Below are 21959 nucleotides of genomic sequence, written 5' to 3'. Positions count from 1 at the left end.
TGTAAATCTCAGCATGCATTATCAATTCTCCTCCTTTCTACATGTAAAGGAGATACACAGGTGGGGGTCTGATTTATGGGAAAGCAGCTCACATGTGGAAGCTTCGATAGACAGAGAATTGGACTAGGACACTAGTTCAAACGTCTGGGTGCGCTTAGCAAATTACTCCCTATGTTTTTTGCTCTCTTAAAATGGAAACGTTAGCAAGCCATACCATAAAACTCTTGAGGTTTCGCACAGCACTTTGCTCGTGTTGAGCTGCCAAAGAGGTGATACTTAGTGTTTATACAGTGCTATGAATTGTTCAGAAGTTAACCATATTGTAACAGTTTCAGCAAACCTGTAACTTTGTTGTTGGCATACAACTGTCTCTAGAGAAAATGGAGTGTGCTTGGGAGGGGTGTGAAGTCAAAAACGCTTCAGTGCCTACCCCAGAAGGAGTCATCACCCCAAAGGTACTACCCCTCCCCTGACACCCCATACGCCTGTAAATTAAATTAGGATTATTGCCCCCGTTTTACAGAAGGGGCTGAGGTTGCGAGAGAGACGCTTGTGTGGCTTCCAAGGAACCATACTAGGAATTGCACTGCCCCCCCTTTTTTATTGTGCAATCCTGTGCATGGTTCCACAGAAGGAAATCTAAACTGTACTTGTGCATTGCAACTTTTGCCAAAGCTATGCTGGAGCATGTGAAAGAGTGTTCTCAAACAACATACACAAAGTATCAAATGTGGTGACAGTAATAATAATGCAACAAAACAACACCACCACAAACTGGCTTGAGGGTATAAAACCAAATCTACTAGAATAATAGCTAGAATAGAGATAGATTTGTAACCATTCAAGCAACAAACATGGAGAAACAAGTTGTACATTTATCCACTCCATGTTTACAGTATCTCCAGGCTTTGTTTTGCACATGGCACCTTAGTACAGTATGTTTGTTGCTTGAATGGTTACAAGTCTATTCTAGCTATTATTCTAGTAAATTTGGTTTCATACTTATAAGCCAGTTTGTGGTGGTGTCGTTTTGTTGCATTATTCTCCAACAATGCCTTCCAGCTAAAATGTTTTGAGGGTACAGTGGTACCTCGGGTTAAGTACTATTAATTCGTTTCGGAGGTCCGTTCTTAACCTGAAACTGTTCTTAACCTGAAGCACCACTTTAGCTAATGGGGCCTCCTGCTGCTGCTGCTGCGCCGCCGGAGCATGATTTCTGTTCTCATCTTGAAGCAAAGTTCTTAACCTGAAGCAATATTTCTGGGTTAGTGGAGTCTGTAACCTGAAGTGTATGTAACCTGAAGTGTATGTAACCCGAGGTACCACTGTATTTGGGAGCCGCCTTGAGCACCTCATATTGCGTAAAGGTGGGATATGAGAACTCTTCTGTTTTTTTTATTATTATTTAAAAAACCCATTATTTTGTTAAAACACACCCAACGTTTCCTCTTGTGAAACCTTAGCCATCTGTTGCTCTCGTGTTTTAGTCTGGAACAAACCATATCCCACCTATTTCTCTGAGGAGACTCAAGATGGCTACGGGGCTGCGATCAAAATGTCACAGACTCCCACAGCCGCTTCCATTCAAATCAGCAAATCCCAGCAGTGCAAAAGCAAGACAGAAGTTTCCAGAATGGCTGCCTAACTTAATTGAAATTCGCGTTGGTTTAGCACGGGCCAAGGAAAGCAAAGAGGCGGGGGCGGGGGGGGCTGTTTTGGAGTTTTGTGGCTTCGTCCAAGGCCCCTTGAAAGCGGCAAGAGCCTGCCTCAGATATTGTCGCGGAGGGGAAAGGGGGGAAAGCGAGCGAGGCGCCTCAAATGTCGTCGTGGAGGGGAGAGGTTTCTGGCCGGCGGTGCGCAAGTCTGCGCGTCGCCTCAGGCGGCGAGGCCAGCCACCCGGCGGCCGCCCACCAAGGAATGGAGCTCGGCCTGCCAAGTTCCTGGGCGAGCCCGGCTACTGCGTATCGCCCCGCGGGCCGGGCCAGCTGGGGGAAGAAGGGCCGTGCCCCGCTCGGAAGGCGAAGGGCGGCTGCTGCTGCCTCCGGCTAGCGGGAGCGGCTCTGCCCCGTTCGCCAGCCAATGGCAGCCGCGGGGAGGCCTCGAGAGCCGCTTCACCGACGGGGCTGGCTTTTCTCCTTAAGTCGCCTGCGCTTCCCCGCGGCCGGGCGAGCCCCCCACCCCTCGGGCTTAGGACCGGGCGCGCTCTCGGACGCTGCAGCGGGAGCGGTGGGCGGCGGCGGCGGCGGAGGCTCCGCAGCGTGTTTCTGAGGAAAACTTTCCGGAGAGCGAGCGAGCGAGCGGAGGGAGGAGCGCCCTCGGCTGTCTCCCCGCAGCCATTTCCAGCGCGCTCCGCCTCGCCTTCCCCAGCCTCGGCCGCCTCTTCGCTTCATGCCTGTAAACAATGAACGCCGGGAAGGACTTTCGCCTGTGCGCGGAGGTGGCGAAAGGTGAGGAGGGGGAAACAAGGCTTGGGAAACGAGGGCGGGCGGCGGGCGGGCGGGTTTCTTTGGCTCGACTTTTTGGCCCTTGAAAGACACGCAGAAGTTTCCCGGCCAGCGTGTGAACCCGGGACGCCGGGCAAGCAAGCAGGGCGACTCCTCGGCTGCTCGTGGCGTGGATCAGGCCCCGCCGGGGTTTATTTTTTCCAAAAAAAAATTTGATTGGTTTTCCAAATTTATAACAAACATATCCACAAACATATTTTAAAAAATCAACAAAAATACATATATCCTAACTGTAAAAATTCCACTTTTGTTATCATTGTTGGGTGACTTCCTCGAATCCCCCTGGCTGAGTTTCCCTATAAATCATTGTAGCAGTTTTCCAAAACTAGTTTCACATAAAATTTACTTGATCCATTGACATCTTTCTTTCTTTTCATTTTGACTTTTATCATTCGACAACATCACATATTTAAATCCTAGGCCAATCTGTTACTCGCAAGTCATTCTATTTAAGTTATCTTAACATATCTAACTAAGTAATCTTTGAATTTCTTCCATTCCTCTTGATACTCCTCCTCCTTCTGGTCGCGGACTCTTCCGGTTAGCTCTGATAAATCCATCATCTTCATAAACCCGCTGGGGTTTATACCCAGTTTGCCAGAAGTTTGGCGGGGGTGAAATACAAATGACAATCTCGCAGCAAGTGTCGTTGCGTGACAAAAGGGGCCCCGGACTTTCCTCGAGCTTCGTCTTTTATATAAGCCGTTTAAACTTGGCATCTTTGTTTGGCATTAAATGCAAGTGGTTTGTGGTTATTAGCTGCTTTGCAAAAGGATACAAACTGCGGGCTGCCGGCAGCTGTCTGTCTGCACATGGGGGTGGCTGGCTGGGTAGACTGCGTTTGTAAATACTGTGCACACGCGAGCAAGCAAATCTGCTGGTGCAATACCCCATTGCAGTGGAAATAAAACAGAAACCTCAAGAGAACAAAACGGGTGAATCTGAGAATACAAGCCAATCCTAGCTATGTAAGCTCCCTTGACTTCAGGAGGGTTTTCTTCCCTCCTCTAAGGCTAGAATGTATATACCGTATTTTTCGCACCATAGGGCGCATCGGACCATAGGGCGCACCCAGTTTTTTGGGGGGGAAATAAAGGGAAAAAAATTATTTCCCCCCCCCAGGCGCGGGGCTGGGGCGGGGGAAGGTTCCCCCCGACCCCAGCCCCCAAACAGGCAGCTCTCTGCAAGCCGCGGGAGCGCTCCCGCTGCTTGCGGAGAGGTCCGCGAAGCCTGGGCGCGCTGCTCTCAGCGCGCGCAGGCTTCGGCATGCTGGCAGCTCTCCGCAAGCAGCGGGAGCACTCCTGCTGCTTGCGGACAGGTCCGTGAAGCCTGGAGAGCGTGAGGGGTCGGTGCGCACCGACCCCTCTCACTCTCCAGGGTTCAGTGAAAGCCTGCATTCGCACCATAGGACGCACACACATTTCCCCTTCATTTTTGGAGGGGAAAAAGTGCGTCCTATGGTGCGAAAAATACGGTAATTCAAGGCCCGTGACTCTTCCAAGTAAAACATGTTTATTGCTGTGTTGCACCACGGCCTTACAGGTATTTACTTGGAAGTCCCCTTGGAAATCGCTAGGGCTTCCTAGTGGGGCAAAGACTAGTTGATTTAAATCAATTTGGCAAAGAATCCACTGGGATCCTACAGGCTGGCATGCTCATCGGTTTGGTTTGGAAATGTTTTAGAGTGCTGCTTTTGTTAATCAAGAGGCTTTTGTGAAATGATTGCTTTTCATTCAAAAGAGAACTTAAAACAAAAACAAAAAACCTCCTCATTCTTCCTTCGCAGTTGCATTTCATACTTCCTCCAGTAATTTAGAGATAGCCGTAAGGGTATGATCAAAGCCACTAGTTTGACCTGTGCTCTGATCCAAGCAGACTTTTAAGTGAATAATAACATATTTTCTTTGTTTCCCCCTCCTCTTTGCCTTTAACAAAACAAAGCCCAAAGCACACATTTTAAGCAAGTTTGATTACATGTAAATGATGCGAAGGGGAATTTGCTAGACTAAGAGTAGGGTTTCTAGACCCACCACAATGTCCACCTATTAGGTGTGGATATCTGCCAGGGAAAGTCTCTGCATGTAGTGGTATTGAGGCACAGAGGGAGGAAAAGCCTAGGCTTTTTCTTGCAAATGTCCATTCCTATAATGCGTGGATGCTGGAGTGGAGCCAGTGCACAAGCACACAGCCTTGTTCTACACATTGTTCCCCTTAATAAAACGCATACTTGAGGGTGGCTTTAGTAATGTATAATTTCCTTCTCACAGTGAAACTATGTGGTGTTCTGGTCTCTGAACCACCCTGTGAAGTAGATTGGAAGAACTTTGCTTGAAACTGCTCATTGAGCGGCATAGGTCAAAGTGGGTTTGAGCCTGAGCTTCCTACATCCAAACACAGCATTTTGGTCACTTAATTCACCACCGTGACCAGTTGTTAATGTTTTATGTTGCCTGGCACAAGAGCATATCTGGGGGGTTTTTATATCTGCAGTTTTAACTCAGTTCAAATAGGATCAACATATTTGTATGCAGATATATTGGCTTTCATGACTACTAGTTTCATGCCTGTTTTTCAATTTCAGATCGTGTTTATTTTGCCATTCTCTTCCACAAACCAAAGAGTGGTAGCTCAAGCACACATTATTTCTGCGTAGATGATGAATATGTATATGAGAAGTAAGTATAATATTATTCCCTTGTTCTTCAATACAGTGAAATAAAGCAGCATGAGGATGTAATAGGAATCTTTATCATAACAGGTATTATTATAATATCCCTGTCCCTGAAGGGAAAATATAATGGGAGAAATTCAGCAAAGCACTACGGCAATCATTCAGTCAGTGCAAGTGTTTCAGCTTGCCAGACAAACCATTTCCCCTCTCCTCCCCCTATACACTGTTCTGGGTGTTCTCCCACCCACCCTCTGAGTCAGTTGGGGGAGGCACAGGGGAAGAGACGGAGGAAAAGCCCCCTTGTACTAGCAGAAGTCCTTGTGCATGCTTCCTTCCACTAACAGGACTCATCAGTTGAATCTGGCCCATAGGATCAAGTAAGATGGTTGAAGGTAACCAAACAATGTAAAGAGCATCTCTGCTGGACCAAACCAAAGGACTGTCTGGTCTAATATCCTGTTCCCCACAGCGGCCAACCAGATACCTATGAGAAGCCCATAAGCAGGATGTGAAGGCAAAAGCCCTCTCCCACTGTTGTTCCCCACCAATGGTATACTGCTGGGGAGCCATACTGCTTCTGAGCCTCTGTTGTCTCCACCATGACTAGTAACCATTGATGATTCCATCACGGTATGCGAACGGGATCTGTTCTGGAGCCCTCTGGATGCGAACGGGATCTGTTCTGGAGCCCCGTTCGCATCCTGAAGTGAACGCAACCCACACCTGCACGTGCGCAGGTCGCGGTTTGCCGCTTCTGCGCATGCGCGTGATGTCATTTTGAGCATCTGTGCATGCGCGAGTGGTGAAACCCGGAAGTAGCACATTCCGTTACTTCCTGGTCGCCGCGGAGTGCAACCCGAAAATGCTCAACCTGAAGCAACTTCAACCCGAGGTATGACTGTAATTAGTTTAACCAAGAAAGTAGCCATCACTAGGTCTTATAGCAGCAAATTGCATATGCCTAACTAAAAATTAGCAAGGTTCTTGAGGGACCACTTAATATTTTATATACACACACACACACACACACACACACACTGAGTTCTCATCTCAATTTCTCCTCACAGCAACCCTGTGAAGTAGATTAGAGTGGGAGTCCCAGTAAACATATTGGCCTGAGTGGAGATTTGAACCCTGGTTTCCAGGTCCTAGCCCAGCACCCTAGCCACTACACCAAACAGGCTTTCAAAACATATATAGATCATATTTTAAATAGCCTTTAACTGGTACATATCAGAAAACGATTGTAGATGTTGCCAGTGCCATATTATAAAATTGGTTGTCCATGGACCATAAGTCGGGTCCTTGTTAGCTTGCTTTTTATAATATAGTCTTCATGAAAACAATTTCAGTTTTCCTTGTTTAAAAAAAAAAAAGCAGTCATGCAGATACAAGAACAGATGGTCTCAACTGTTCATCAGCCTTTCTGTGGATCACCTGAATATAGGCTACAGTTTGAGGGGAAACTGTGTGTAGCCAGTATAAACTGCTTAGTCAAGATTCTGTATCTTTGCTATGTCATTTGCAAGCATCCTGTTTTCTGAAAAAAGACAGGCTCAGATCAGAGACTTGTTCAGCAAGAAACAGGCAGCATCCTTTGTGGGTCGCCTTTGGTAGATATTCCTGAATTAAACACCCACAACAGAGGCTGATTGGTAGGAGGCAAGGACAGAATAAGAATCATTCAGAGATCCAGCGGGCAACTTCCACCTTATTCAGTTCTTGTCACCTTCAGTATATATTTTAATTTGCAGTTGAAGGGTTTTAACAGGGTGCTAACAAGCTTTTGTAATTTCTGCATTGTTACCTTTCAGACTGACTTTTCTAAGAACAATGTCTGCAAATTGTTTTAGAAAAAATTCCCAAATTGTTTCAACACACACTGACATTGTAATCCAGTAGACACCGCAGAGCTGTTTTACAATATGTATGAGGGTTACATAATTGTTTTTCCACCGATAATTGCAACGTATTCGAACAGTAATCTAGAAGTGAATCTGAATAAGTGGTATGTCAGCTTTAATGCCTGCTTATGTGGGCAGTGCTGGCAGAGTTGAGGAGGGATGTGATTCTTTTGAACAGCCATTTCAACCGAAGTATTTCAGTTTAAGCGAACTTCTTTTCTTCTTCACTTTCCTCTCTTACCCACCCGCCCCCTTTCCCCAAGTTTCTATGCAGATTTTGGCCCACTCAATCTGGCAATGATTTACAGATACTGTTGCAAGCTAAATAAAAAATTGAAGGTAAAAATGAATTTGTACTCAATGGTTTGTATGTTATTATGTTCCTTTATAAAATGTTGCTGGGAGTGAACATTATTCACTTGAAGTTCATGTGTGCACTGTTTTTACTACTTTATAATCACTGGCAGAAAATATTTAAAGTGATAGGGATTTAGGTTGGTGTTCATATAGGTAGTGCAGTCCAGAGAGTGGTGTGTGTGTGTGTGTGTGTGTGTGTGTGTTTGTGTTTGGCAAAAGGGTGGGGAAGAATAATGTGGTAGAACTTGCCTGCTTTTATTTTGGAGTACAAATAACAGGGAATTCATTCTGTGGTTAATGGATAAAGGCCGAAGGCAAGAAGCTGAAAACCATGGAACTTAAAAGTCCTGGTGGTATCACAGACAAAATAAACTTACTAGGAAACACTATTTGGAGTGGAAGTGCCCCCTCCCCCAAGGAATTCCTTGTTTCTGGCAGCCTGCCAGTGTCTGAAGATAATATGTATTTCAGTTGGTTTTATCTTTTTCATTAAAAAAATAAAATCTTAACAATGCTTGCCAGCACCTCTTGACGATTAAAATACTGGTTCTTTATAATAAACATACCCTGTTGTTTTTAACATTTTAAGGAAAATGTATCTTGTACTGTAACGAAATGGGTGGGATTCTAACCTAAGTCAAATATAGGACCCCCATAGATGACATGCGGCACCCACACAAGGGATCAGGTTGTAGCTCCTTGTGGACCACCATTCAGCATTACGCACCCTGGGCAAGAGGCAAGCCAAATAAAAACATATGACAAAAGCTCTGAGGCTCTCTGCCCTAGTCTATTCAGCGGCATGACATTTAATCTTTTGATCAATATAAAATTGAAAATTACTTACGTAATGGAATATTCCCCACACTCAACTCTCCCTGTGCATTCTGTGCTCTGTCTCCCCAAATATGTTTCAGAGAGTTGGGGCGGGGGACCCAGAGCAAATTTAGGAGGTATGTGAGGAAAGGAGGGGGAGGGAAAATTATGTTGCACAGCCAAAAGTCCTAGCAGAAGCGCTTCTTGGATTACCCCCCTAAGACCCCCAGAGGTAGGCTGTGGTCTCCCCTTTAAAATAATTAGGAAACCAGCTCCCCAAACTCCACCTCTGCTGTAATGTTGGAACAAATAACTAGAAGAAGTAAATCTAGTTTTGTTCCTCGTGGATTCTGTGAAGGTTAAATACATCTAGTTGCTGTTCCTCCCTGCTACAGATCGGTAGACACCACAAGCTTGTAATCTGTTTTCTTTTTCCTTTATGATCAGATGGAACAGTGTACAAGGCAATCTGTTATTTTCAAGTTTTTACAAAAATAATACCCTCGGGTGTTTTATAGAACTGTAGTAGTATATAATGGCAATTAAGCCTTAAAACTGTACTATGTAGTAGTGTGAGGGATCTTGGGACAGCCAGCATGCTGAAGAAATGGCTCGTCTAGTCAAACAAGTCATACTATTTTCCAGGCTTTCCCACATTTTTTCAAGTTATTTAGTGCAAGAATTTCTGATAGTAGATGGGGGGAATGCCTATTGGGAAGACATTGCAGAATAAAAAAAACAGAAGCTGCAAATACGTTTTCATTCAGCCTTTGAAATGCGGTTGCAAAGTTAAACAGTGAAAACTGAAGTTTGTGACTCAGCAGTTACACACAGCTGCAAGACTTAAAGTGATGTTTGCTGTGGAGATCTGATAAATTGTAAGTTTGGAATTTGAAGTACTATGTGGAGGAGCTGGTTATGGGATTACTGTTGGATCTTCACATTCCAATTACTCCGCTTGGGCTACATTAACACCATACATTTAAAGTGCTGCGAAAACACTTTTAACAGTCATTGCACCATTAACAAACGACGCATCCCAGGTTTCTTTGGGGAAAGCCATGATAGTTTAAAGTGGTATAGCAGTGCTTTAAAAGTATGGTGTGAATGTGGCCTTGTAGTAATTATTTTTCAGTGAACAGGGAAGTTGTGGGCTCAGGAGCTAGAGGTTTATAAGAGCATGTCTAGAGAAGGACAGCACTATAGGTTCAAATGTATGTTAGGGTGTGTATTTTTTATTGCTCTTCTATAAATGACTAATGAATCTCTGAGGTGTGTAAATAAATTTCACATTGTCTGGTACAGTTTCCTGCTTGGCAGGGGGTTGGACTCGATGGCCCTTGTGGTCTCTTCCAACTCTATGATTCTATGAATTAAAGTTTACAAAAGACCCTTTAAAACAGCAAAGTTGAGGAAATTGCTTCTCATAATAACCTCATGTTTACACAAGCTCTTTTGTTCCTGACTCAGACACTTATGTTATATTGTGGACTTCAGAATTGTTTCATTAAATTGTATTTTTGCTTTGGATATTTGATCTTCTAGCTCATTTAATTTTCTTCTTCTTACCATTTCGACCTTCATTACTATGTATTCTGGGTCCCAGTGTCCTTTGTTGTAGAAAGACATTGACAAAGAAGTAATTATTTGAATTATGTCTTAAATAAAATGTAACAATGTAACTACGTGTTACCAAATGAGGCTGTTTTCTATCTGTGCTTACTACTTAAATATGACTCAAATGCAACTTTTTATAATGCAAGGAGTTGGGTTATAACTCCATTGTTTATTTCCTTGGTACAGTCCTTTACCATGTTAAGAAAGAAGATTGTTCATTATACTGGCTTTGATCAGAAAAAGCAAGTCAACGCAGCCTTCCTCATAGGCTGTTACGCAGTAAGTATTCTAATGTTTAACTTTTAAACTGTCAAAGACCCACAAGCCTGTGTCGTCCCTGCCCCCTCATGTCTAGTGATCAAGTAACTTGTGGTTCATGTCCTTTTGCCCCCAGTTTAGGAAAAGGAATGCATTCACAGGATAAAACTGCTTTACAGTTTTATCCCTAAGCCCATTTTCTTTCCCCATTTCCCCCTCACTTGTTGCTGCTGTTGCTCTTATTACTAGATACATGGATTTATTTATTGCCAGACCATTTTGGCAAGCTCACCTGCCTTGCTAAACCAGATGTCATATATGATACCATGTGAGACAGGTGAAGAAGTCGCTGGACCTACAAAGCCTCAAGTGCAGTTCTTTGCAAGCCCCAGTGCTCAGCTGATCTGTCCTGGCTTCCATGCACAGATCAGTGCAAAAACTAGTAACCTGATGGTCATTGTGATGTCAGGTGATTGACAGATGAGTCAGGGGCATCAACCTGACAAGCGGGGTTGTGAGGAAGATGAGGATCAGGCCCAGTGCTTTTTTTCTAGAAAAAAAGGTGCCAGTACTGTGTACATTTGAGTACCCCCAGGAAAAAAAACACTGATCAGGCCCACTGGTAGATCTAGTTATACCCTATTATAAACTGTCCAGGGTTTTGAAGTTTCGAAGAAGATGAAAGACTTTTTAAAACATTAATTGAATTGGGACAACTGGGAATTAAGTGGGGCTAGTTTGAGGGAGCAGTGTTAAAATACAATGGAGGACAAACCATGCCCGTGAGGAATACTTGTGTTTTTACTTTTAATTTATTTTTGTTGGCACATTTCAAATACAAAAACGTAAAGTGAGCATAACGAAAAACATAACGCACAAAGCACACAGGTGTAGACTTGGGAAGGCGGAATAGCTTTGACACATATCCACGGCACCAGACCACAGCATCCTTCTAGAATGAACCCTGTACGACAGGAAGCGTAATCCCACATGCATCAGTATTAATGAAGGAAAAAGAATGGCAACCATGTAATAAACCAAACTCTGTTCAAGGAAATCCTGGGTTTCCTTGGACACAAAGGGGTACATCATTGAGCCAATCAGTAATGGTGGACATGCATTCCTGAAGGGCATCTTGCTCATGATTGCCTCCTGGCACATGGGCGCAGTGGCACAGAAGGGGCAATGTGCACTTCTAGGGTGAGGGGTGAGCTTTCTCTCACAGATCATATTTCTGGAAAAGAATGGTACATTTCACATTAACACTCCCATCATAAACATGCTTTCTTTGAAATAAGTCTTGCTGATTGGCATGGTGTTCACATTCAAGTAAATGTGCTGAGAATTGCAGCCTTAGTGTAATTTCTAGTATATGATTCAGTTAAGATTTGTATGTGGAAAGTACATTTCCTTCAAGTAACCACAGGGGTCCAGCAATGGGTACAGCAGGCATGGGGAGCTTCAGACTTGGGACTAAATGTGGCCCTCTATGACTATCTGGCCCTTGGAACCATGCGCTCTCCCTCTTCCCCAGGGCACATCCATTATTGGCACTGCTGTACATACTCCTCAAGTCTGGAATATGAACTTGAACTGTGTAACCATGCCTCTTGCTTGCTTGGATGAAGGGAGGGGAAATGAGGGTTGACATCTCTGAGTTTTGCATGGATGGAATGGACCACACTTTTACCTCTGACCCTGCCCATCACAAAAGATTTTCCACAAGGGACTCCAGCTGTTAGGCTGAAGAATGTTATCCACACCTGGGGTAGAGAGCAAGTTATTTGTGTGGGCTGTACTTTTAGTCCAAAACGTAAGGAGGAGGCACCAGGTTGGGGACATCTTCCTTCTCTACAGCGTACTCTAGAATCCATTGCAATGTGCCGAACTGCTTAAATGGGCATGCCAATCTCAAAAAAGTTCTGTGCTGAAGGTAGAAAGTTGGAAAATAATTTTTCTCAACAATAATTCTCCTTCTGATATGGAAGCTTAAATTGCTTTAAAAGCTTATTGAATTGTAACTTTACTTTTTTCATACCGAAGATACCTTTTGTAGACAATATGTTTTGGATCCTTCTTTCTCCAATCTTCAAAGGGATATAAGCTGCTCTGTACAGTGTGGCTTGGTTTTCAGTTTCTGAAAGTCGCATGGTGTGTCCAGAATTCTTCTCCAGCTGAGTGGAAGTTCAGCTTGAGCAGGATTTCCATCCAAAGAGCTGAACTATTCATACCCTGTTAAGCAATGATCACACGTTGCCATGGATATGGTTCTTGATTTGTCCTGTCCAACTTACAGCAACAAACCCTGCCTACACTGGTGCATTTATCACAAAGCAGGAGAAGTTAGAGCTAGAAGGGGACATGAATGCAACTGTATGTGTGGTCTTCTCCTTCCAGAACTATCCTTGCAATTGCTATATTGCAGGCACCCCCAAACTCAGCCCTCCAGATGTTTTGGGACTACAACTCCCATCATCCCTAGCTAACAGGACCAGTAGTCAGGGATGATGGGAATTGTAGTCTCAAAAAACATATGGAGGGCTGAGTTTGGGGGTGCCTCCTATATTGTATTCTTGAACATAGTTTCCCCATGCAATTCTTTGGTTTTATTTGCCTTTAGATTTCTTAAATGTTTGGTCAATTGGTTAGATTATTTGCTAAACACATTTTGACTAATTAAAAACGTGTCTTCAATTAATTGCAACACTTTTTTAATGTTAATTAATATAAAAGCTTCAGGTGGCAGGTGTAATTAAAAGAATAGGTATTCCTTCTCGACTCCTTTGGTGATTCCTGCTGCAACACATACATACACCATCTAAGACAAAACAAATAAAAAAAAAGGTTGTTTTCCTTGGACAGGATTCAATTTATGAGTCATGTCAGTGGAAGCCTTTCCTTTTTCTCCTCCTCTCTCATGTCCCCCAAAATTGGCTCAGGGAGCTCGGAAGAACCCCCAGAACGGTGTGTAGGGGGAAGAGAGGGGGACCATTCAGCCTGGCAAACTGAATTGCTTGCCCTGTTGGAACGATCCCATGTTGAACAACTCCCCTAATTCATATGAAAATATGTATCCATTAACTAGCTAATTGCACTACATCCATTTATCAATAAAGTGCTGTCTTTTAAATTAAGTGACAGCAGTAATGCTTTTCTGTACTTCTTAAAGCAGCCGTTTTTTGTTGCTGCCAAAACTACACCAACACTTAAAGGGAGAGATTCTTTATCAGCTACTGAAAATTAGCTCACTGTTCTTAAAAAAAAATACAGAAAATACAAGAGCCAGTGCTTTCGCGGCTTGCCTTGTCATATAGAAGCGTTGTCAGTGTTTCCATTTTGTGGGAGTAATTATAACAAATTCAGGAAGGAGTAGCATTTGTATTTAATGTAGGAAATGTGTCGTTTTAGTGCTGAATCACTGCTACCTAGTGGAGCTTTGTATTCCTAAGCTGTTTTCACTGTTTGGCTTTAAACTTTTGCTTGATGTTTATAGAGGACAACTTGAACGTTTTCAGTGGGACTGGGATTTTAACCAGAAAGTAGTAAATCTGTTGTGCTAATTGTCCTGTCATTGTGGCTGTTCTTCTAGACATTGTGTGGTGTCCTTTACGCACAGAGAATTTGACAATTCTTAATATGGCAAGTTTTACTGTCTTCCTATTATTGATTTTACAGCTGTATGAAACTAATAATAAATAAACAAACATTGTAGAGTTATCTATTTATTATCACCAGAATGTTAATGCTTTTGAGTATACTCTCTAATGGTAAAAGGAGTTACAATAAAATATTTGTTGTTGTTTTTCAGTGTTTTGTAGGTGGTTGTATTAACCTTCTGATACCTTGACATCCCCCCTTCACAAAAAGAAATGACATATTTGACATACCCCTGCATGAATGTATTAAATGCATTTTTAGATGTTACTCTAGCGCTGTTGATTTCAGATACATCAATTATGCAAGTGACTACAGCACTGCAAATAGTGCTATTCCTACAAGTTTTATTTTGGAAATAAACATAGAACCATAGAACTGAAGGATAGTGAGAGTGTTATTGAGAAAATATTAGACATGCCTTGAAATCAGTGGTCCTTGAATGCTCCAGTGAAAATTGGGTTTACAATTCAAATTACCGCATATAACCTTAAGCCAAATAAGGTAAAATCTCAAATTAAGAAAACTGTTTATCATACCTGTTGTATCTAGAATGTTTTCAGAAAATGAATCTGAATGTGCTGTTCCTTCATTCCATGTAGATCATGAATCATTAATGGCATTTTCATTTATGTTTTCAGTGTTTGTAGGTGATATAGTTTCTTCCGTTTGTCTTTTCCTATCAGGCCATTTGCTCTCTTGGATCTTTCAATAAGAGTTTCTTGTGGTATATCGTATCATAAACTGGGTTATTTGGGGACTTGAACTTTAGAAACAGAAGAAAGAAGCGTTTAAAATAATGTGCAATAACTCAAAATAATAAATGGGACGGTTAAACAATCTGTTAGTGCCTTGAACATAATTTTCGGGTAGGTTTCGTCACTAACTATCTGTATGTAATTGTGACATATATAAAATTGAGCAGCATGTGTGTGCTGCTGGAAAAGGATATGTGACAACCTTCACTGACCTGGTGCTCTTCAGGTGTTTAACAGCCCCATCACCCCTGACCATTGGTCATCATGATGGCTGGGACTGAGAGGAGCTGTAGTCTGAAACATCCTAAGGCCGTCGCATTGAGGGAGGCTGATACATGGAATATTTGGTAGCGGAGTAATGATAAGTGTTGTGAAATAAGACGTCATAGCTTTCGTTTGCTCAGTTAAAATACCAAGCTGTTCATACTTAGAAGGCAGAACTGCATTAGCTAGAGAGGTTTATAGTTCTTTGTTAGCAGATGGAAATATACTTTGAGATTACTTCTGAAGTGGGTGCTTTTGATCTCTATTATTTCACGGGTTAATATCCTTTCTTCTGACTCTCTCTGTCTGTTTTAATTCAGAAATAGCTCCTGTGTGTCCTGTCCTCCTCCTTTGCCTCCTGCCTCCATCTCAGCTCTGTATCCCAAATCCTGCATTAACTTAGTAACAGTGTTTCTTTTTCTCAGGCTTGGCACTAATTATGTCCTTTTGGAGGGCTACCCTTCTTGGGTCCTACCCTCAAGAATTGCTGTAATTCAGGTCATCTCCAGGACTCATCTCTGTGTACTTTATTTTCTCATCTTCTTCCTTCAGGGTAAGCAGTTTCCTTCACCTCTTGTGTTCTTGTTTTTTTCCTTAATCCTTCCTAGGTTCAGTTTGCCAACTTTTCTAGATGTAACCTTATTTTAGATGGCGCTGCCGAAGCAGAATCATCACTGCTGATGTACCATTCAAATATCTAACCTTTCCATTAGTACTTCCAGTAGTACCTGAAATTAAATTAAAAATTTCTACGTTAATGCATGGGATTTGATACCAACAGGGTTTCTTGTGTATCTTGTGTTGGCTTTCATAGCCTTCTCTACATTTAAGCAAACAGGCATGTGTGTATTTGTGTCCTGTCTCTTTTCTAAAACCCGTATTGGGTTGTGCTGGGGGTTTTTCCCTTACAATGTTTTCTCTCCCTCTAAGGGTGCATATTTCACCAGTGTGGTTGTGTCTCATTTCCCCAAGGAATAATATGCAATCTTCTTCTTTGATCTCTGCAAGGTCTCAACGTTTGCCTGCTCCTGTGACTTTTCACTTTTATACCTGTTTACAGAAGCTGTCTCTTGGTAGAGTGCAGCTGCTACTCTAGCTTCCTGGCAGGTGGGTTGCTGTTGTCTACCAAGAGGCATTAGGCAGCTGGGAGGTCGGTGCAGTGCAAACACACTGGCAGGAGTGCCAGATTGTTTCTACCAGTGGATTTGCACTGCGCTGACCTCCCCACCACATCAACCCTCCCAGAAAGCAATAGTAACCCACTGCCAGGAAGCCAGGGTACTGGTTCTGCCGACTAGGCAAGTTGCTTCTGTAGTCTGTTTTTACACAGTGTTATTATTGTAAACAGTTTATGACTTATGTTTGTGCCTTAGCTTAGGAAAGTCATTTCTGCTGTATTTATTTATTTTCTGTCCATCTGTGATGCTTTCTTTCCCACTCTTTTGTAAAGCTGATGAAGAGTTGCTATTTAAAAAACAAAACAAAATCTATAGAATACAAGGGCTTAAAGTTCTACTTTTTCTAAAAATAAAAATATGCACTTAACTTCCACAGGTTTCTCTCTCACACACACTTGACCACAAGTCAACTGTTTTTAACTTTAACTCAGATCAGTTGTATATTATATTTCCCCAGAATATTGCATGACTGATAGGGTATAGAAATGCCAATTCAGTTATACTTCCTGTGACAGGAGCAGATGAATTGCTACCCATTTCTTAACCATGGTTAAGGAATCGGGAATGGACGTTCCCTCTTGCACTTGAACCTCTGTGCCTGCCTATGCAATGATTCGGTATCTGTACCAATGATTTAGTGAGGAGAAGGAATACACACCGAAGCAGGGAAGGGCTGGGGCAGGGATTATGAAGTCTGATGAACCACTCTTAATCCTTTAACCAGGGTTACAGCCAGCTAGTGTTGTCTGCACGGTACCTTGGGCTGAGTTTTGAAGAAAATAAAGCTATCGGTTGATGGTACATTCACAAGCTTGCACTCACTTGCTTCCAGAACCATTTAAAACAAAAACATAACCTGTTCTGAAGATTTGTAATGTTTTTACATGCTTGTGTCTAACTGGGGAAAGTAATGACAGTAAATAGGCTCATGTCAGTGGGTCATTGAATGATCTGGGAGATTGTTTTGCTGAAGTACTGTTGAAAATAAGTAGTTGTGGACTCGGTGCCTGGTAGGGAGGTTGTTATTAGACTTAGAATCGTATTATCATAGAATTGTAGAGTTAGAAGGGACCCCGAGGGTCAGCTAGTCCAACCCCCTGCAATGTAGGAATATCATCTAAAGGATCTATGACAGATGGCCATCCAACCTCTGCTTAAAAACTGGAGTCCACTACCTCCCAAGGGAGTCTCTTCTCCTGTTGAACAGCTCTTACTGTCAGGACGTTCTTCCTGATGTTTCGTCAGAATCTCCTTTCTTGTAACTTGAATCCATTGGTTCAGCTGACCCTGTCAGTGTTTGAAAAAGAAAAAGGTTCTGACCTCCTTTGCCTGGTCCTCAGACCCTAGTTGGCACCAGTGGCGTAGCGTGGGGGGTGCAGGGGGTGCCGGCCGCACCAGGCGCAACATCTGGGGGGGGGGCATGCTCGCACTCGCAGCTCTCTGCCCCTACCTGGCTCACACTCTCTCTCTCACTGCAGTGCTGGCTGTGCGAATCCGATCCGAGCCGCTGGGTCGCCGCCCACTGTGGAGGGGGTGGGTGCCAGGCGTGCGGTGCTGAGAGAGAGCGAGGGACTATCTGGGGGAGGGACAGTGCAGCGGCTGCCCAGCGCAGCGCTGAGCGCGGGAGAGAACCACACAAGACCAGACCAGGCAGCAGCAAGAAGAAGCTGGCAGCGGCGGCAGGTTAGGGGTTAGGGGGCACAAATTACTTGCCTTGCCCCGGGTTAGGGGGCGCAAATTACTTGCCCCGGGTGCTGACAACCCACGCTACGCCACTGGTTGGCACAAAGAGTCCTTAAGAAAGAGTACTTTGCAGAATGCTGCTTTTATTCTTAAAAAGTCGTCTTCTCCAACCACGACCAACAGCTTTTACCCACACCAAACGCAACTAGCTTTCTACCATCCAACCAACCCACACCCAACACTAACATTGGCCACTCTATATATGCAGGTGCAATTTGGTGAAGGGTTGCATGAGTCATTGTAGGCCGCTGACTCATGCCGACTTAGTTCTTTTAGCATTAAAGGAACAGCGGCCAATTTTTAGCTGTGACAGACCCACTGTGGTGGGTGGAGAGGTCTGCTTCACCAACACATTTCCTGCAAAGAAGGCAGTGGGAAAGCAACAACCCAGCAGGATTGGCCCCACACCACCTGCGGACACCACCTAGTGTGGTCAGCTGATGGATAGGTGGGTGTGGCTTGTGAAGGGAAATGACCTGGCAGACCAAGATGGGCTGGAGGTTTCTCACCCCTGTCTTAGAGCAAGGTGAGGAGACAGCTCTGGCAGATAAATCATGGTGAATAATAATAATAATAATAAAATTTATTTATACCCTGCCCTCCCCAGCCAGAGCCAGGCTCAGGGCGGCTAACACCAATAAAATCACAGAAAAACATAATAGGGGGAAAGGGAGGGGAATCAATTTAAAATACAGGTTAAAATGCAATTTAAAATGCAGCCTCATTTTAAACTAGCTGATAAATCAAGACCATAAGGGGAGGGAAACATAAGGGTCAGACCGAGTCTAAACCAAAGGCCAGGTGGAACAGCTCTGTCTTGCAGGCCCTGCAGAAAGATGTCAAGGCCCTAGTCTCTTGTGACAGAGCGTTCCACCAAGTCGGGGCCAGTACTGAAAAGGCCCCGGCCCTAGTTGAGACCAATCTAACCACCTTGAGGCTCGGGACCTCCAAAGTGTTGTTATTTGTGGACCTTAAGGTCCTCTGTGGGGCATACTAGGAGAGGCAGTCCCGTAGGCATGTGGGTCCTAGGCCGCATAGGGCTTTAAAGGTCAAAACCAGCACCTTAAACCTGACCCTGTACTCCACCGGGAGTGACCTTAACAATTTATGTGTCCCCCATTAGAAAAGTGCTTTCTTCCACTGATTCCCCCCACCCTCACCTTATGATACCATTGCAACATCCTTACGGAAGAGATGGTCTTTGTTAGGACATGGTTTTAATAGGTTATCACTTACGAAGTATACCAGAACTTCCAGCCTTACTGTCTAGAGCTCTCACCCAGCAGATGCAGATGTACATGAATTGAGACTGGGAAGTTTTACAGCAGATGTTCCGTCCCACTTTACGTAGAAGCAACTCCCGAAGAACCCGCACATTTCTGCAATAGTATTTTACTTGTTTATAGGACAGCATTGTGTTCAAAGCAATTTGAAGCTGCATTTCTTGAAAAGAAATTTAAGCAAGGTAGTTTTCCAAGTGCAGTGCTTCTAATTTCCAAGCCCTTGTAGGGGTGGGGTGGGGGTCCTGTTATTCACTCCATCAGTGCATATAGCCAGCAAAGCTCTCCTTCAAGATTAACAGTAATAGCTTGTGCTGTTGAACGTACAAGCCACTGGAGGTGTTGTGACACGATTCCAGCGCCCTACTAATCAGAATGTGCAGGAGGGCCCTCAAGTGCAACTCATTTCCCCCACATTTTGAAGTAACTGACTACAGTTTGCCATGTAAGCAGGGGTCTCCTCTTAAGACCAGTAACTCCAGAGACTAAAACTACTCAGCTGTGCTACTTTGTGTAGCATCTGTTCATCAAAACAGGACTTGAATGTTATTGAAACATGACATGTCTCTTCAGTCCATGCAATGGATAATTGCTTTGTGTACAGCCATATTGTACTGGGAATGCTAATTGGATAATCAAGAATTGCAGCTGCTGAATTATCTTTTGCCTATAATTTTATCCTTTGTTTTGTCTACTCGGAGACCACAGTTGTTTAGGAAGGCTGATTGCAAAATTGTATCACCTAGCATTTTTAATATTTTAAGGATTAAAAACTGGGGAGGGTGAAACATAAAAGTGTGTACAGTTGCTAAACTTTGCTTATGCTATATTTTCTATTTTCATTTTTAATGAAGCATAGTTCTATAAATTTTCATTGCAAACTGTTTAGTATTTAAAATAATGATTAAATAGGCGGTTTGAGAACAGTCACAGTTCGTGTCTTGTGCTGATGGAGGCTTAAAATAATTTGCATTTCCTGTATGACAAAGTTAGGTGTACGATTCCAGAGGTTATTTGTTTACCACACTATAAAAATAAGTAGTACAGATAGGAGTCTCACCTTTGCAAGCAGGTGTAGGCTGGTTGTGAGAGTCAGGCCTAGCTGATATATTGTGGACATGGTGTGGATTCCACCAGAGTTGTCAAATCACGTGGGTGCTGTGCTCCTTGGTAAAAGCAGTTTGTGTGAATTGGTTCCAACATGGTTGTACCAGTAGTAACCATAACACTGGGCTTGGGTTGCTTACATGCCAGACTGCTGTGCAGGCAAAGTCTTCTGTAGCCAATCCTGTTAGCTTAAAAACTGACCCATTTGATGGTTCTGAAAATTTCTTGGGGCGTGCTAATGGCTCATGAAGAAAAGTAGCAATGTTTTGAACTGGAATCTAATTCTGATCTGCAATTCTACTGCAATATCACTTTCTGGAGCTTGAACAGCATTTTTGTATGCAGAATGGTTATTGGTTCTATTTGCCTTTTTTCTGGCTTTGTATTGACCACCATGTTACTTTATAGCCAGTTCTCTGTATCACTGTATGCACACTATCCTTTGTCCTGCTGTATGCCTTGCTTTGGTGGGTGGGAGAATTGCAGAGAATATTATCTTGTAGTTAACTTAAAAGTACCATATGAATGTTTTTTCCCCTTTTTCTCCTCTCTCTTTCCAAAATAGATAATATATCTGAGGGAATCTCCAGAAAACATATACAGGCATTTAGTGTCTGAAAATGTGACATATCTTCCTTTCAGGTAAATGAAAGCATGTATTAAAACCACCCATCCTTTAAAAATATTCATTTTACCCTTTCTTGGCAGGGGGAAAAACTGATCCCCTGCCCATTTGGAATTCCTGCCTCAGCCTTCACTAACCTAGTGCTTGCCAGATGCTGTTAGAATCCAGCTCCCATCAGCCCCAAAGAATACGGTCAGTGGTTAGGAAGGATGGGAGTTAAACTCCAAAACCTCTGGAGAGCACCTGATTGGTGAAGACTTTTCTAGATCTTTTTTACATGTGTGCTCAAGACTTACTATCCTTAAACAAAAATAAACCAGATAAGGGAGCCCCATGCAATTTGCTGTGGCAAAATGTGTTAAGGAAACAATTTTTAACATTGTTGTTTAGTTAAGGTAAAGGTAAAGGGACCCCTGACCATTAGGTCCAGTCGTTACTGACTCTGGGGTTGCGGCACTCATCTCGCTTTATTGGCCGGTGTACAGCTTCCGGGTCATGTGGCCAGCGCACATAAACACTGTTTACCTCCCTGCCCGAGCGGTACCTATTTATCTACTTGCACTTTGACATACTTTCAAACTGCTAGGTTGGCAGGAGCAGGGACCGAGCAACGGGAGCTCACCCCGTCGTGGGGATTCGAACCGCCGACCTTCTGATTGGCAAGTCCTAGGCTCTGTGGTTTAACCCACAGCGCCACCCGCATCCCTTGTTGTTTAGTTAAAGGTAAATGTAAAGATACCCCTGCCCGTACGGGCCAGTCGTGACCGACTCTGGGGTTGCGCGCTCATCTCGCTTAAGAGGCCGGGAGCCAGCGCTGTCCGAAGACACTTCCGGGTCACGTGGCTAGCGTGACGAAGCTGCACTGGTGAGCCAGCACCAGTGCCGCACACGGAAACGCCGTTTACCTTCCCGCTATAAAGCGGTACCTATTTATCTACTTGCACTTTAAGGGTGCTTTCGAACTGCTAGGTGGGCAGGAGCTGGGACCGAACGGCGGGAGCTCACCCCGTCACGGGGATTCGAACCGCCGACCATACGATCGGCAAGTCCTAGGCACTGAGGTTTTACCCACAGCGCCACCCGCGTCCCTGTTGTTTAGTTACTGATCCCTAAAATATAGTTTTGTGTTTACACCAGCTGAACACTTCTCATATGATAGATTAGAGTGCTCTACATGTAGACACACACACAGTGCAATCCTATTCATATCAAGTAAGCTGCAC

The 21959-nt window shown here is 43.7% G+C and overlaps 1 protein-coding gene across 13 annotated transcripts in view; it reads left to right on the top strand.

Annotated features, from left to right (window-relative positions):
- CDC14B (cell division cycle 14B) overlaps positions 1-21959 on the top strand; it is a 69988-nt gene that overhangs the window by 13097 nt on the left and 34932 nt on the right. For 11 of the 13 annotated variants that reach the window (XM_083464941.1, XM_083464940.1, XM_083464939.1 and 8 more), the window contains exons 2-5: positions 5086-5179; positions 7343-7418; positions 10056-10148; positions 20677-20753. In XM_083464941.1, the coding sequence (XP_083321067.1) occupies positions 5086-5179; positions 7343-7418; positions 10056-10148; positions 20677-20753 (340 nt within the window). Of the gene's footprint in view, positions 1-1914; positions 2448-5085; positions 5180-7342; positions 7419-10055; positions 10149-20676; positions 20754-21959 lie in introns of those variants that run through there. The other 2 variants (XM_083464937.1, XM_083464936.1) reach the window with 1 other exon arrangement.

The sequence above is a fragment of the Podarcis liolepis genome (genome assembly GCF_965112155.1).
Source record: "Podarcis liolepis genome assembly, chromosome: 11".
Lineage (NCBI taxonomy): Eukaryota > Metazoa > Chordata > Lepidosauria > Squamata > Lacertidae > Podarcis > Podarcis liolepis.
Note: the sequence above shows the minus strand (reverse complement) of the source record. Positions and strands in the feature narration are given on the sequence as shown.